The 17376-nt window shown below is 37.7% G+C and overlaps 1 protein-coding gene across 1 annotated transcript; it reads left to right on the forward strand.

Moving 5' to 3' along the window:
• The first annotated feature begins 7754 nt into the window (after positions 1–7754).
• Positions 7755–17069, forward strand: hoxc1a (homeobox C1a). The gene is made up of 2 exons (XM_026921098.3): positions 7755–8547; positions 14988–17069. Exons 1-2 carry the CDS (start codon positions 8025–8027, stop codon positions 15338–15340), a joined length of 876 nt encoding a protein of 291 aa, XP_026776899.1. The 5' UTR covers positions 7755–8024; the 3' UTR covers positions 15341–17069.
• The last annotated feature ends 307 nt before the right edge of the window (positions 17070–17376 follow it).

Genomic DNA, 17376 nt, shown 5'->3' on the forward strand with positions numbered 1-17376 from the left:
TCTCCGCCGCTGCAGCCGCCCAAGTGGCGAACCCGCTGGGCATCAGCGCTGCCAGCTTACCCCCTCCTCCCCTCCTCCCCTCCCCTCCCAATCCCAATTCCAATCCAGCTCTTCTTCAATAAGCAAAGTGGCACACTACCACATAAAAAAAATCATAAATTTAGATTCAGTTTTTTCCACTAGACTTTCTCACATACATTTCCACATTAGGATTAAGAGGGACACGCTAGTGGGCGCTGCACTGGGGTTTGCGTGGGCTATAGCTCATTTTGATTAATTATGTTTAATTAAGGTGTCATCGTGAGTCATTTTTATAAAACTAATCAAGGAATAGCAAAAACATCTACTCATTCGAAATATTACCTTTAGTTCTCTTTTACGCTTGGCCATAAATCATTTTCTGATTCGAGCCTAATTGACCTCAGTGATTTGAATCAGCCTGGTCAACATATGATATTCGAATTTTCACTTAGATGATGAGGATTCTCACTTTTATGGGTAATTTGCAGTTAATTTACTTCAAAGGTGTGGTAAATGATAGCAATTGAATAAATCCTGTACTTCACTGTTTAGGTTTATTTAACGCTTGCATTAAAAATGAGCATTAATTTAGGCTTTGGTCTGATGCCTGCTGGAGAATAGAGGGTAGATTGTGCATGTCCCTGCTGTATCGTATCCCCACCATCCATCACCACACAGCAGTGTTCCTTATGCAAAGCAGGAGCTGGCCTCCCGGTGGCCTCTTCGCGTGACTAAAAGGAGTGAACACTTTATGGAATGCTTGGTTGGATTGGAATCATACATATATATACATATGCAATTCTTTTGAACTGATTTTATAGGTCCAAAGTTATTTTCAATACTAAAAGGTGTCAGAAAATAATGGCAGTGGGACACATTGGATATTAGAAGTGTGTATTTATACACTTTATACACATCTGGGCAGAATCCCAGTGCAAAATCTCTACCTTCACAGCAAGCAACTGACCAACAACAGGCCTGGAGGTTTTATCTGACATTCTGTTTAATCACAGTATTTGGGAAGCCTGACTGTTAGAAACAGGAGGCCTAATTCAGATATATCACTGCATCAATTAGGTGTTTCAGATAGGAGAGCAGCATAATACGGACACTGCATTCTAAATCAATCATTCAATCCAGGATATAATAAATTCCAAGAGAATCAGCTGCAGAGAGAGAGAGAGAGAGAGAGAGAGAGAGAATCTAAAAGTATCCAGGGACAATGCTTAACTAGATCTTTGAAGAAAAAGGGCTAAAACAGATGGAAGCCACATTGAATCCTTTACATTCTTGTGCGCGTTGACTGACCACTGGTGATTTATAGGCGCATTAAGGAGCATTACATGATCTCTGGCCAAAGATCAGAGAGGAGACCATGATGGCCGCTTACCCAATAAAACAGTCCTATTTTTAGGCATTTAGATCTACAAAGCATAAACTCCACTAGATCTCCGCAGTGCACACAGCTCCAGCAGGCCTGCATTATGTTATGCAGCTTATTTCTTCACACTGCAATACATGTAGGAAAACCAAATTATAGCACCCCACAAGCCTGCTCAATTCTTTAAAATATATTAATGGCCCTGAGAGCAATCAATGTACAATGTTCTCTTAAAATATTGTTTTTTGATTACTATGATCTATGAATTCATTGCACATAATAACTCATGTTATTCTAAAAGCAGCGGCAAAGAGATTTTTCACTTAGCATGCACGGTAATGTGCTAACACAATATCTGCATATTAGGGGGAAAAAAAGTGTTCTGCAGTAAGGCACACAACCACATGGAAATGTGTGTGTCTGTGTGGTGTGTGCATGTGTGTATTTCACATGCGCAAACACGCACACAAAGAGAGAGAGAGAGAGAAAGCAACACACAATAAACCCCAGCCCCAATAAACAGCTACAGTAGCACATCAGTAGCAATTTCGCAAAAGGAATAATCAGTTCCTATCTGCTATATATTTATTGATGTAAAGCAATAACTTACATACACCTATTCATTTTAGAAAACTAACTGGTTAATGGTTTCTTTTTAGCCATATCTTATGCCGCTTCCTTTCATGTAAACATCATTTATTTAGGTTTTTTTCTCAGCTAATGATGTGAACTCCTAGACTATTTTATTACTATGCTATTTTAGAAGAAATAAATGTCACATACTGAGCTAATACCCACAACTACAGAGTTTGGAAGACTATACTGGTAAATTTTGTACATCTCAGCCCTGAAGAGACCCCAAAAAGCAGAGATTTCAGTCCGCATAAAGCCAGGAACTTATGGGACTCACTGGACCAAGAATGAAATTACAGAGCACTCTCTTGATAAGGTCTCTGTGGAATTTTTTTTTTTTTTGAATAATTGGAGCAACAACTTCATCGTGGCCTGCACCACAGGACCAATAAGACACCACCAATACATCACATTCCAGATTTAGTTAGTAATCCCACAATCTAGTTAAGGATCTGGAAATTAGATCTAATCAATTCATTCTACAGTCAATTAGCATAACAGATGGTCCACCAGGCATTAAAATTCACATTTTGTCCTCAGATATCTCATGGCTGACTACACTTTTGAAAATTGGAGTATAAAATGGAATGAATTATAATGAAATATCATTCCAAGTACCAATTAGAAGAAGTGGAGATCAACCCATGTGGCTGAGCTATTCCTGTTTAAATTGCTATTAAGGTTCATCTAGTAGGTCTCTTTATATTTGCTCTATCAACTGTACAGGAAAAGACTTACAGTGTGTCTGCATTGTGTAATCAACAGCAGTCTGACATAACAAGCATTGTGCATGACCCATCGAATAATAATAAACATGGTGAGTGCAGGCCAATCCATTCAATTCGTTGCCATTGACCCTCCCATCTTCCCCATTTCATTTTTTCTGTCTTCTTCTTCTCTCTCACTCTCACTCTACCACTCTCCGAACAGCTTTCAGTGCTTGTTGCTCAGAGGGACTGTTAAGTATCAATTCCCAGTGTCACCTTTATGGCTTTTATTTATTTGTCTGCTTGCTGGTGTGGAACGCGGCACAAGCATCACTCAGGTAGATGGGTTATAACTCACCTGCTAGCACTCATCAATCTGCACAATTTGACTTCCTGCATCACGTACAACTGTTACTGTCATATTAAAGCACCGCATTATAAAGATCAATGAGTTTTTAAAAGTGCTTCAGTTAAAGGTGATTGCCGGTGATGAACTACAAGCTGTACTGATGACTGTTGCTCAGTCGTCCTTAATATAGCCCATGATTTCTACAGTGAGGGCTACAATAACATTTACTTTATTACTCTAATTGCGCCGATCATTCTTTGTATAATGAACATAATACAAAAAAGATTTTAAATGAACTACATTGTGCATTGTAAGCACTGCACAACCGAAACACCACTGAGAAGAAAGAGACGGATAATAAAATCACTGCTCACATGAATGGAAAAAATGCCTCACAGTTTGCTTTCATATACACAGAAGAAGCATATGGCAGTATGAGGACAAGAGCTTTGCTTCCCAGCACATGTTTAACCCTGTTAATGTCCTATGGTAAGGAGCTCCGGAAGAACAGTGCAGAGTGTGCTGATATGACGGATGGCCTATTGTCACTGTGTTTGGGTTACGACCTGCTGAGCTCAAGCAGGAAGTAAGAAATCCAAGCATTCATATCCTCAGAAAAGTCATAATATGTGAGCTATACAGTCTCAGAAAAAATAGTACTGAGCTGTACCATTCCTTGTCGCTGGAGTGGTACCAACAAGCATACACCTATACCATCAATATGTAACGTTTAGGTACATAGAGTGTACCTTCACATTATAGTCACATTTCTATGTGAGAGATACATAATAACGGCACAAAAGATAACAGACAAGACAAGGAAAGGTACCAGACACAATAGAAACAGCCTTACATTCATAATGATGCATTTTTGTGTGGGAACAGACAAAGCTATAGTAAAATAGATAATACACTGCCTAAATACATTATTCACAATACATCCTGATTGAGTTTCTTGATGTGACCACTAAACCCGAAATCATTTACTTTGTGCTGTCGGAGACATCAGTCTTAATTTACATCAGGCTAAATCACACAGAAACAAAGCCCCGGCTTTATGATGACTCCCATTACTTAGGGCTATTGATGCTATCAGCATGCTTTGGAGGCTTCCCTCAGTCTGCAGTCTTCCCTGTTTGCACGGTACAGTGATATTCCCTAAGCCATTGTCTCTGTTGATGCCATGCCAGAGATGAAGTAAGAGGAGGGTGCAGGCGCCTAGAATTGCCCAGCATTAACCAATCATCTGCGACAAGCCCACACTACATTAACGGCGGTGACCTTTTCGCCTGTGTTGACAGTCATCTGTCAGCAACGCCTCTCTCTTGGCCTTCTCTGCTGCCCCAAGAGGAGAAATAATTAGAGCAACAAGGTCAATACAGGGCTATGTTGTTTGACGTGGTCCTTGGAGGTCAGAACTAGGTAGTGATATGATCTGGATGTGCTTCGGATCATTGTGGAGGGATGTTATCAGCGACATATCGACACATCACCGTGAAATCACACAGTGTGCATTTCATGACTCCCCCATGATGAGGCATTTTCTGAGTCTACCCCTATGAATTCTATTACTTTCCAATATAATAATATAATAATAGAACAATATAAATGAGCGACAAGGGAATTTCTCACTTTTCAGCCACAAAAGAAAAACAGACAAGCATATGCACACCTGTTTTTTTCCCATCCTCTAGCCAAGCACTTCTGCCCCCCCAGCACAGCACACACACACACCCCACGCACACACAGTCTGCTGAAAGCCATTACAGAAATACAATTTCTAATGCCTTCACACAGGTCTGCAATCGACTGCAAACAAATTTATATTCAGCTCGTAAACAGAGAGCTGCAGAGATTTATTTATTGAGCGGAGAGGAGAGAAACAAGCTAGCGCGTGAACCTTGGGTAACCCCAGAGCTGACATAAAGATGGATAAGTATACCATGCAAATGTACGGAGGGAAGGGATATATTGCACTCAGTCATTCAGCTGCCTGTAGAATTCCATTAACTCCTCCAGCTGCGACCATATCTCTGGGCTTGTACGAGCACTGCTATACACTGATGATTATTTTCAATAGTTTTTTAATCACTGCCTGGCAATAGTAAGTTTTTTTTTTTTTTTTGAACTATAAGTGGATGTTTCCTCTTGTGCTCACTACAGCAGTTCACACCAAGTGTGTACTGCATAGACTATAAATGATGCTAATCTATAAATGAAAATAAATATCATTATTTAAATATCATATTTTGTGTTTAAATTTTTTTTTTGTTAAATTGTGTATTATTACTGTTATTGACAATTAACAACTCTGTGAAGCAGATACAAACCAGATATACAAAATGCAAAATAAAAGGGAACCCTAAACCCTAAAGGATTTTTTGTTTTGTTTTGTTTTTGCATATTGCTGAGTGTATGTTTATTTGCAAATAGATATTACCGTGTGTGTCCATGTATGTGTGTGCTTTCTATCCACCCCCCCCCCCCCCCCTTTTTTTTTTTTTAATTTGCTGAAGGGCTGCATACATTATTAAGCTGATAGCCAGCTCTTGCAGAGACTAGCGGGCCATTCTAGAGTGAGTCAAAGCAGAGTTTATTAAAATAGGATTACGGCTTCCCATTTCAGTGTTAATATATGGACAAAGATTTCCGCCGGAGAGAAAATAATCTTTGCAGTTCTCTGATTTGTGACTGTACTGATAAAGTTTTTGCCATCAATGCAAGGGGAAAAAATGATAAGTCTGTTGGAAGTTTTGTAATATTGCATCATTTGTGATATTTGCTATAATGGGATAATGAGTAATGAGAGTTGCAAAAAGTATAATTTCATAATCTACACATTTGCAAATTACAAGAATATGCATAAATTATGGGATAATGTAATAGTAAACTTATACAGATAACTAATGGAGTTACATTCATGCATTATAGTACTAACAATAAAAAGAAATGAAAAAAAAACACTTGCACTTGAACTTGCATTGCCACAATATGCATTGTTATCTGGTTTTATGATGTTTGTTGTATAGCATAGAATTATATTCATCTGACATTGCCTTATTGTAGGCATATTTATAACATATTTTTGACATATCAAAACATATTTTTGACACACATACAACAGTGAAACAGTAGGCTAAACAATTTTAGACTGTACATCATAGTTTAAAATCACTATATGAAAATATGGTATTATAGAAATCTGCTTTTCTCTGCATTAAAATTCACTGAGGGCTCTGAATCTATCTGTAAGGTGGAACAATCTTGTGATACTTCTTAATATTAGGCATAGTGGTTTATATTCAGTAAAAACAGAATTAGTTTTTTTTTTTATAAGAGCACTACAGCAATGGTTTCTGCGCTTCTTTCTCAATGTAACTTTCATTTAATGTACAGTTCATCAAGTAAAGTGAAGTGTTCAACTCAACATATTTGTGTAAATTTATATAAGGCACAAAATGCCTTCTTTATCATCTGTCAACTCTTCATTCTTATTTATTTAATAGGAAAAGCAGCTCTTCCTTCTGATATGGGAGGCAGCTGCTAATTATCATTTGACCGGTACATGACCTCCGAGCAGCAGATGCTTATAGCTCACAGCATCACACACCATAAGCAAGTGGGTAACATGTTTAGCTTATTTAAAAGACAGAAAGGGAAGAATAAAAAAGGCTGAGCAAATGTGGACTTTGAAATCAGTGAGTTAAAATGAAGGTCTGTGAATTTACACTTTTATTTTAGATAAAACCACACACACACACACACACACACATATATATATATATATATATATATATATATATATATATATGTGTGTGTGTATATGTGTGTGTGTGGTGTATATATATATATATAGATGTAATAAAGAGTTTGAGAATCAGTTATGGTCATGTTTTTGTGAGTTTTTATGGCTGCATAGTGTAGGTAACCAGGCTTCAACTACTCAATTATAAATTATTATCATGAGGGGAAATCAAACCCATATGGGCTATAAAAAAACGAGAATTATCCACATAAATAAGCACTAAAACTGTGATTAGTGATATTTCTTTCATGAGTTTGACCCATGCTAAAGACTTTAATCCTTGACTTGAATTTATTTGACATCTCAAAGCAAACATCTGTTTTGCTTTCTAAGTACTGAAGGACAAAAGAGAGTACACATATACATTTCACTTAAAAATATTCACACACACACTCACACACACACCTCTTACTATCCTTGCAAGGACCTTATACTGACATAATTATTAATACATACATATACCACATATCTCTACAAACTTTCTGTACTTTGCTTAACTTTTACTTACCTTTGCATGTGTGTGTGTGTGTTGGAAATATTTTAACAGAAACAGGAACTCTGTCAAGCGCATAGCATTTTCTCCTTAGCTTTCCTAAAGGTAATTTGTATGTAAGCATTATATTAACAATGATATCAGTTTGCACTTCTGTCAAAGTGTCTGTTCACTCCAAATAAGCAAAAGTCTTTGGGCTTCTCCAGGAAAAGTTATATTTCTTACAGTAAACAACACAGGTTGATGCATGAGGAGTGATGGCTGGTAACAGTTGATGCTTTGGGGCCTGGAATTGTACTGGCTGTGTGGTCTACTACACCTTCCAGAACTTTTAGTTCAGTTCTAACTCACAGCCCTTGAAAAGTTTGAGCAGTGCAGCATGAGAAAAGTTTTTAACCCGATCAGCTTCTGAATGCTGATTCTGCAACGACCTTCCCAGGTGGTCAAAACTTGCTTGCTTTGGCTAGTAAATATACAGACGAAGGAGATGTCCGGCTATTGGCCACGAGTTAGAGGGCACGTCATCCCCATCAATCACAGATCGAATGTTTCTGCAAGACGAGCGGGCGCGCGCGCGTGTGTGTGTGTGTGTGTGTGCGTAGGCTCGGTGCACGCGGCGCGTGTTGCCAAAGTAGATGGGCTTACTACTGGATTTAGGCTCGGTGGTCGAAGGAAGCATGTGCAAGGGAAATGCTTTCATGACTTCCTACCAGGAGTTCACCAAAGGCAACCGGGCAAACAAGACAGCGCGTCAGGATTTGGACCCAAGCAAACTCCAGATCAGACTAGAAGAACATTTCCTGTCGGCGTTCCGGTCAGAAACGGGCACTGGCGCGTGCGCGAAACGCTCTAGGGTTCCGGACATGAGAGCTCCAGATCAAGACTACTTCTTCTCTAATCCACCCCAGTGGCGTGAACAGGCCGGTTCCAGAGCACAAATCTCTCCCTCCTTACACACTTTCGCAAAGGAGTGTTGCGAGCTCGGCCCAGTCAACGCGCGCGTGTGTAACATCAGCTCATGTGATGACCCAAGACGTCATTTCGCTTTTATGGATACCAGTAACACCAGGCATGCTGGTTCTACCAACTTACACGAGGCCACGCAGATGGAAAAGCCCTTCGAATGGATGAAGGTGAAGCGCAACCAAGCGGGCACTGGTAAGTTAGAAAGATTTTGTAAACTTTATGCGCGCACAGAAATGTTGGACGTGCCAAAACAGTACAGCATAACCTGCAACACTGCAGATATTTTCTGCAGACTTGTTTAATTCAGTTACAAGAAATCTGCACAGAGATTGTGAATTTAAGTGGGACCAATCAAGCAAAAAAAAAAAAAAGTCAAATACTTGTGGGCCTGTAATTCAGTGTGTACCACATCTTTATTTTGAATTCTTATTTTGAACTCACGACCCTTGAAAACATGCATGCTTTAGCATGCTTACATGGTTTAAAAAAGTTTTAAAATGGATCAGGTTGGAAAACTTGAATAAGTAATTATATAGTTGGGTATGCAAATGAATCCATATCAATAATATAGACATAAATGTTTTTTTCCACATGGAAAGCCTTTACCATATGAAGATTAGAACATAGAGTGAACTACAAGTCCAGTGATCCAACAGAAGGAAGTGGTGAGTGCTAGACTACCTAAGGCCAAACTCAAGATCTACACACTTGGCAATGTTTGAGTCATTACTTTCCAGATTAGGCTTCCCATCAACAAATCCGAGTGATGAAAACCTTTATGGGAAAGTTTAAGGAAAACAGACATGATGATCTATAATGCACTCATACCCTCTAGTGGGTCTGCTTTCCCTCGACTACATTTCATAGTATAACCCTGTAAATTGCTAAGAGACTATTTAAGGGAGTCCAGCTCCCCCTAGCTCCTTCTCTATTAAGGCCCAAACAAAGTCCAGAGGAACTTTCCTAATCCCAGGGCTTAATGCAAACCACTGTTAACGATCAATTTTCAGTTCTAAAAACTCCAAAAAGACCTTTCTCAAAGCTCTCTTTCCAAAATGCAACCCTAGCCCTTACTGTAGAGAAATGTTAAATACAGCCACCTGTACTGTGGTTTGACGTACCTTTGTTTTTTTTCTCTGTAAACTGTCCCATGCAGTGACACATAATTTGTCAAATGTATTTTACATTTATTGGTAATTATACAATGCATGTGGTGTCCATATCCCAAGAGGAAGAATGCTCTCCTAGGCCACACAAATGATGTTAACTAGCTCACAGACATATCTATCAGACTAAAGGTCTTGTGCAGCTGTGTAGCCCAGAGATTGTGGTCAGGAGAAATGGGTAAGGAAACTGGGATGGGAGGCAAGGCCAAAAGCCTGTGATTAGCTTGATGTGCAGGAGCATCTGGTGCCTGTCATTTTGATCTACCTTCACTAAAACCGCAAAAGTGTTGAGAATTCCAGGTATGTTTTTGCTGTAATGTGGAGTACTGCATTCCTCAGAAGGAGAGAGAGAATGTGGTTTATGTCTAGTTGCATGATTGCATCTCTGTCAACACTTACTTACTGGGGTGAAATATTTAAGTATCTAATGCATTAAAGCTTATAGAAAAATCATATAATAAATGTCCTGTGGCCATTCCCTGAGTAGGCCTTTCATCTGTGGTTGATTTGTGTTTTTTTCTATATCAAAATACGGGATATTCTTCATTTAACCAAGCCAAGTGAATATTACTATAGCATGTATTAGTTTGCCATTTTTTTTTTTTTACAAACTGTCTGCATGCTAGGCCAAAAATTGCGCAATGTTTATTTGTTTACTTTAAGACACACAGTGCCTCATTAGCACATCATGTGGTAGGGAGCAATTCCCACTGGCTATTGTGTTGCAGCACCATATTCTAAGCCAGATATTAGAGAACAAACTATAAAATTTTATAAGCTTGTGTATAGTGATATAGCGATATTTTCCCATCCAATCTTTGACTGTCCAGTTTTGATGAGGCTGTTCCCACTGTAGCCTCAGGTTCCTGTTCTTGGCTGACAGGAGTAAAACCAGATGTGCTCTTGTTGTGCTGTTGTAGCTCATCCACCTCAAGATTTGGCATGATGTGTGTTCTGAGATGCTTTTCTGCCCACCATCAGTTATTTGAGTTACCGTAGCCTGCTTGTCAACTCAAACGAGTCTGATCTCTCTTATATGCAAGGCGTTTCCACCTGCCGAATTTCCACCCACTGTTTTTTGTTGTTGTTGTTTTTTGCACCATTCTATGTAAACTCTAGAGACTGTGTGTGTGAAAATTCCAGGAGATCAGCAGTACTCAAACCAGAAATACTCAAACCAGCCCATCTGGCACCCCCAAGTCTGCCACAGTCAAAGATCACATTTTCTCCCAGTCAGATGTTTGATGTGAACGTTACCTGAAGCTCTTGACCTGTATCTGCATGATTGTGTGCATTGTGCTGCTGCCACATGATTGTGGCTGATTGGATAATTGATGAATGATCAGGGGTATGTTCCTATTAAAGTGACCAGTGAGTGAGTGTCTGTATATATACAGATTATTTCTGTGGATCAGCAAAAAGCCTGCCTCAACTCTGTGTAACTGAATCCTTCAGCATTTTGTATATATTCCCACAACACCATCCTTCAATTACGGTCTGACAGCACCTGAATTACAGTGGGTTGGATGTCCAGATGACTAAGGCAATCTGGATCGATCTCTGCTGCTTTCTCTTCTCCGGTCACTCGGGGTTAGTCGGCATCGCCATCCCACTTCTCCAAATGAGCCTCTCCAAATCAATCCTAGTTTGATTCCTTTATGCCTTTCCTTTCAGAAGCAAATTCTTGATATTTAAATGTTCTTTATATGTGTAAATGAACTGCATAATCTTAGATAAACATTTTGTTACACGATTCGAAATTAAAACTTTAAGGGCTCCCTCTTAAGGGTTTCACTTTTTTCTATCATTAAGGGTGACAGAATAGAAACTTTTTAGAGATCTAATTCTTTATTGTTTTTTCAAACCATACAAATAACCTTTAGAAGGACCCTTTTTTAAAAAGTGAATTTTTGAATGTTTCTGACAGTCAGAGGTGACCTTAAACCCACTTTTGCTCATCCATTATTTATTTACACAGTTTGATTTTAGTTGTTTTAACTGAAATGACAAAGACCCTTAAACAGTGCCAAGAGCTGTCATAGGCAATCCATATTTCACTACAGTGCTATTTCAGAAATGGCCAAGTGTGTGTTTGTGTGTCAGAGAGAGAGAGAGAGAATGAGAGAGAATGCAAAAGTGTGTTGTGTGTGTGTGTGTCTGTGTGTGTGTGGGAGTATGTGTTTCAGCTGTAAAGGTTGCCTGAAGGTGTTTGAGGTAAAACCCTATTTCATTCTACCATCAGCTGCCAGTTAAGTGATATCTTGATCATTTATTCTAATGACTGAACAAACAAATCAAATGACCTCAGAGTGGCTTGTAGTTTCTTGTCTTAATTTGCTGAAAACAAGAACAAATCCACTGTCATTCACCTCCAGTGTCAGACAAGATCATCATATTGGAAATGTTTGCACAGAACCAGAAACTTTGTCAGGCTCTATTTTCTAAAAATAAGCTCCAAATTTATATGACACAAAGTTGCAAAATCTACAGGCAAGATTTTAATCTAATTAATCCATGCTTTTAATATCTAAATTTTGGGTCTTAAAAGGTGGTGAAACTTGACTCAATAAACACACCAGACTGAAATGCGTGCTTGGCAGCATATTGGTAGCCTGGATCTAGTGAACTAAGTTGTTAGTTATGATTAACTGTTACTTGATCACTAGCTACACTCCTAAAATGGTTCCTCAACATGGCTAACAGTTCTTTCTATTAAACCAGGTTCTAATTTGAACCTTTTCTGAAAGAGAAACCTACTACTGTTGGGTTTTGCATAAAGAGGGACACTCCTAACCATTTATATTGAAACCTTAGTTCTGAGATACTTAGTTACTGCCTTGTTTGTGCATGCTTACATATTTTGTGGTGTCTTCAACCCATTCAGTTGGTTAGACATTGGCTAGAATATAAAATATTTGAAAAACTGGCTAGTATCTTAAATTAAAAAAAAACCATCCATATACAACTATATCAAGCTAATATCCTGCAGCAATTTGGATGCTAGCCAACAAAAGCTAAATTATAATGCAGAATAATTATATGAATTAGTTGTCAAACCCTTAATGGTTACACCTGTCATTAATGATATGGACTACCCTTTGGGGTACAAGTTTAAAACAAAAGAGAAGGAAAATTATTTAATAAGTATAACCATGGATAAGAGGCTATCTGTTAACTACAATTGTTAGCTGACCAATTGTTAGTTTGTTTAAACTGCTACACAGCTGGATAGGGAGGAGACATTCAGTCTTCTGAGGAGGGTCCAGCTGCGTAAAAGATGCGTAGACCAAACCCCAGGCTGAACTGAGGCTTCTTCAGTCCAAAAAAAATAAAGCCTAGCTTAGATATAATTTATAATTTATAACACGATACATATGTTTTACATTATATAAATGGAACTGACTAGCTGATAACTACAAATGTCAAACTAACTGCTAAACACGATACCTACCTAACTATCTGAGGTCTTTTGCGCTATCTGGTGAATGTCTGTTAGCAAAAATAAATTGTATTACATTTCATAGGGCTTCAGCTGGAGATTGCTTATCAGTCCAGATGTTGGCTGATACGAGACAGATTATTTAGTGAAATTAAGAACTTGATGAATTTGGAAACAGTTGGATGGTTGTCAAAAGGTAATTCATTGTTATGGAGAGGTTGTTTTCAATTATTTTGGGCTTTCAACTTTGTTTTGGGCTTGCTAGTTAGACTAGAAAACTGTCTAACTTCACCAGAGTTGATGTCCCTTGTTTTGTATGTTGATTTCAGCCAAGGGGTTTTCACAATAGTGTATGCAAATACTCTCATTTGATTCTGAGAAATGAAGAAATCACTCTTGGGTACAGAATCAGCATTTTCTCAGCATTGGTACTACTGCTTATATTTTAACAAAGACCAAAATAACAGGGGAAAAAAATCAGAGTATTTTGCCTTTTTTGTTAAGGGTTACAAATTGTTAAATGGTTAAACCAGGATAGACTACATAACCTTAAAGGGCCCTAGACACAAGATAGCTTTACCTGTATCTTCTGACAATAAAGGTTTGAATCCCTCAAATCCCTGCTCAAGGAAAGTTTATCTGAGGAATCTGCACCCAACAGAATGTGCTGCGCCAGACAGAATGCTCATAAACACATGGCTCTGACCCTTTTCTTCAAAGACGTCAAAGTAGAAAATCGGTAGCATTGTTTCATCTCGATATATACATCGACCAATAATGTTTTTCACAGTAATGTCACTTGAAGGTCCTTTAAACACATGGTGGTGGATGGCAACTCTGTCTGGGGCAGAGATTCAGGAACAGTGTTCCTGTCTACTCTTCAGCTCATACAGAACCTACAAACTCCCTGAACTTGAAAATAACAAAGCCTTTTAAATTAAGAATTTGAATAATCCATGAATAGATGTGTGATCGATCACATAAACAAAATCTCATACCTACAGTAACAGTCATAATTGCAGTATTTCATGTCCTTAGAACTGTTCTCATTTTAACTCAAATGTAGAACTTCTGACTTTCAGCACTGTGGCAAAATAAAGAATAAATCTGTAGCAAGTGTTGAGTACAGTATGGCAAAATGACTCACAATGAAAAATGGTCACTCTCAAAAAGGTGTCCTTAATATTTAGGCTACAGATGTAAATGTTGCAAAAGATGTGATGTAAATTTTGCAAGCTGCAGTTGGCTTGCAAAAAATGGCACCCCTTTTTCAGCATGGTAAAATGAGCTATATTTTACTCAAATAAAATCACATTTTATTTGAGGATTTGTGGAAGGAAACTAATCATTAAATGGATCATCAAATTATATCATTCATTTGAATGATTTTATAAAGGGTGATAAAGAAAAATAATAAATGCTGTGCTCTTTATGGGTAAAATAAATGTACAAAAAAGCCACAGAGAGTTCACACTGTTAGTTAGATAATTTTGTTACAGAAGCTGGAAAGTTGATGTGTATCATACATTCAAAACTGAATGTTCCAGTAATATAATTCATTATATCGGTTGCATTTGTTGGCAAAATCACGTTTGTGTGTTTGTTTGTTTTTTATATATTGAGTGTGCCATATTTGAATAACTCCAGGAAACTATAGATACACACATATCGTTGATCCCCACCATAAGGCAGGATGATGACCTGATCTTCAGTTAGAGACTTGCTTTAATTCTCGTGCCATCTGTTCGAGCTAGCCAAGTCGTACCATGATCATTTTGTAAACAAGCCAAATCCCAAGGAAAATATTCCAGTGTGCTATAAATTAGGATGATTATTTTGTGACTATTTTCCTAAACAGCCTACACAGAAAATCCGTACAGGATGCACCCCAAGTCCATAAAGAGGACTCAAAATTCAAGTTGAACTCTATTATATTTCACATCAGAATCTTCACAGTAAATGAAAATTCTTGACGACAAAAAATATATATATATATAAATATTCATTTCTTTTATTTTGTTCTGCAGGGAAAGCGCATCAAACCGGCGCACGGAATTTCCTGCACTGTGTGAAAGTGGATGGTGGACAGAATGAAAGCGAGGACAGTCCACACACAGTGTCCCGGAGCAGCTTTAGCACAAAGCAGCTCACCGAGTTGGAGAAGGAGTTCCACTACAGCAGGTACCTGACGCGCGCGCGGCGGGTGGAGATCGCGAGCGCGCTGCAGCTCCGTGAGGCTCAGGTCAAAGTGTGGTTCCAAAACAGGCGCATGAGAGAGAAGAAAACGCAGCGGCTCCTGCACACACATCCAGCACCGGGAAGCTGTCTGGAATTACCCTCGAACCCAGCGGACACGTGTGCGCTTCCAGAGAAGAGTTAGTGTTCAGTTCATTGCTGTTAGCAATATGCGGGAGCTCTACGCGTTCCCCCCTCCTGCGTGCATTACGCACCGACATTATAAAAGGGCAAATGACGGATAAAGGATTGCCAAGTCAGAAAAAAGTAACCTGTGGGGAGAAAAAAAAGATTATTATGGTTATTATAATGAAAATATACTGTAAGTATTTTTCCAACCCAGCGAGTATGTCTGGTGTTCATCCTCACCTGTTGAAGTCTGCACTTTATAATAACAATAATAATAATAATAATAATAATAATAATATAGCGTATGTATTTCTTTTCCATATTTACTAGCCTTGCTATTTATTATTTTTGCACTACTGCAGATTCATCTTGAATCCTTAAAATTATAATTCATATCCTCTCTGAGAAAAAATGAAAGCTACTAAAGTGTACCATTTCTTCTCACTGAGAAGTGTACACTTTTTTTTTTACCTTTATTATGTATGCTTAAAGTTTTACTCTATATGGTAATTGCGATCCAATTTTTTTATTTAGCACCCCTTTCTTTCTTTTCTTTCTTGAGGTGTATCGTTCTTGGTTTTATCTTCGATGTTTGGTTAGGATGCAATGATACATTTAAGGGGCAATTTTTTAAATATTAAGCTTAAAAAAAAGAAGAAGAAGAAGCTTAGTAACGCGTATGTCCTAGAAGGTTCTACAGCATAACTCAAGTATCTTAAATTTATAAGTAAGATAAAATTTTATGCCCACAGACTCATAATGCTATATTGATACACACACACACACACACACACACACCAGGTTATTTCCTGTACTGTCCTCGCCTGTAGGCCTACACGTTGTACGTGTCATGTTCACGCTGCCAGTGCTTTTATCTGCAAAATAAAGAGCGCTGCAAGTCAGTGCTCCTCGTCTTTCTAAATAATGGCTAAACGCTGTCAACGTACCAAGTGCCTCCACTTAAAGTCACGTATTTCCAGCCATTTATTCAGAGAATGGGTTAAATCGAGGGCTATAAGCTGAACTGAACTTCCCCATACTAACTTTTCATCTCGATGACATGGAGCAAGGCTGTGCACTTCAGAGAAGAGACAAGAGTTAAATGATACTTTAAGCCTTCCACATTTGTCCCTCAAAAAACACCACAGCCTACAGTATACACAGTGTCCTTACTGTAAATATTACACTTATCAGAGCTTTCCTCTTTTCTCTCTTTTTTCCTCGACGAGATTTTAAGATTCTAATAATTCCTTGAATTATCTTCTAAGTAGGCTACATGTGGCTTAGAGATCTTTATTGCTGATAGATTTATTGACCACTGGGTTTATTAATTGATTTGACTTGATCGGACAGGATGTTTGCCTTTTTAATAAAACACAAGAAGTTAATACAAGATTGATCATAAATATTTTAAGAAAGGAAACGACCATTTATGGTTTGTGAAGCGTCTGACATTAAAAGCTTTTTGTATTGTCTGCTCGTTAAATGAGCCTATAAATCTTCTACCTTTAACTTACTCAGCTTTACTCGGATATATATATAGATATACACACACACATATACACACACAGTTAATCACTTCCCATTATAATGCAGTAGAAGTTGTGAAATTCTTTTATTATTAGCTTTATTAACTAATAAAGAAAGTGAATTTTGTACGTAACATAATAATAATAATAATAATAACAATAATAATAATAATAATGTGTTATATAATAGGCCTATATATTATGTAATATCAATAATAATATACCAATCATATCATTACATTTTATTTATATAATATATAAAACATATTGTTATCTTATATATAATATATATATATATATATATATATATATATATATATATATATATAAATAAAATGTATTTATAAATAAAAACAAACAATCGACCGTTTAATGCGTGACCTTTAATAATTTCTAGATAAATCAAGTTGAAAAAAAAAAATCCAGAGCAAATAATCCAGACTTGCAAATAAGAGCATGTAAATAAGTACAAGGCTAAAAATCTCTCTTCGTCATTCTTTTTGTATAATTTCAACTTTTTCAA

This window comes from Pangasianodon hypophthalmus, chromosome 16 (assembly GCF_027358585.1).
Source record: "Pangasianodon hypophthalmus isolate fPanHyp1 chromosome 16, fPanHyp1.pri, whole genome shotgun sequence".
Taxonomy (NCBI): Eukaryota; Metazoa; Chordata; class Actinopteri; order Siluriformes; family Pangasiidae; genus Pangasianodon; species Pangasianodon hypophthalmus.

Bases quoted from the DNA above. Each gene is read 5' to 3' on its own strand.
- hoxc1a (XM_026921098.3), top strand. From the start codon at position 8,025: ATGGGCTTACTACTGGATTTAGGCTCGGTGGTCGAAGGAAGCATGTGC. The intron at 8,548-14,987 runs GTAAGTTAGAAA...TTTGTTCTGCAG, and splicing joins GCGCAACCAAGCGGGCACTG to GGAAAGCGCATCAAACCGGC.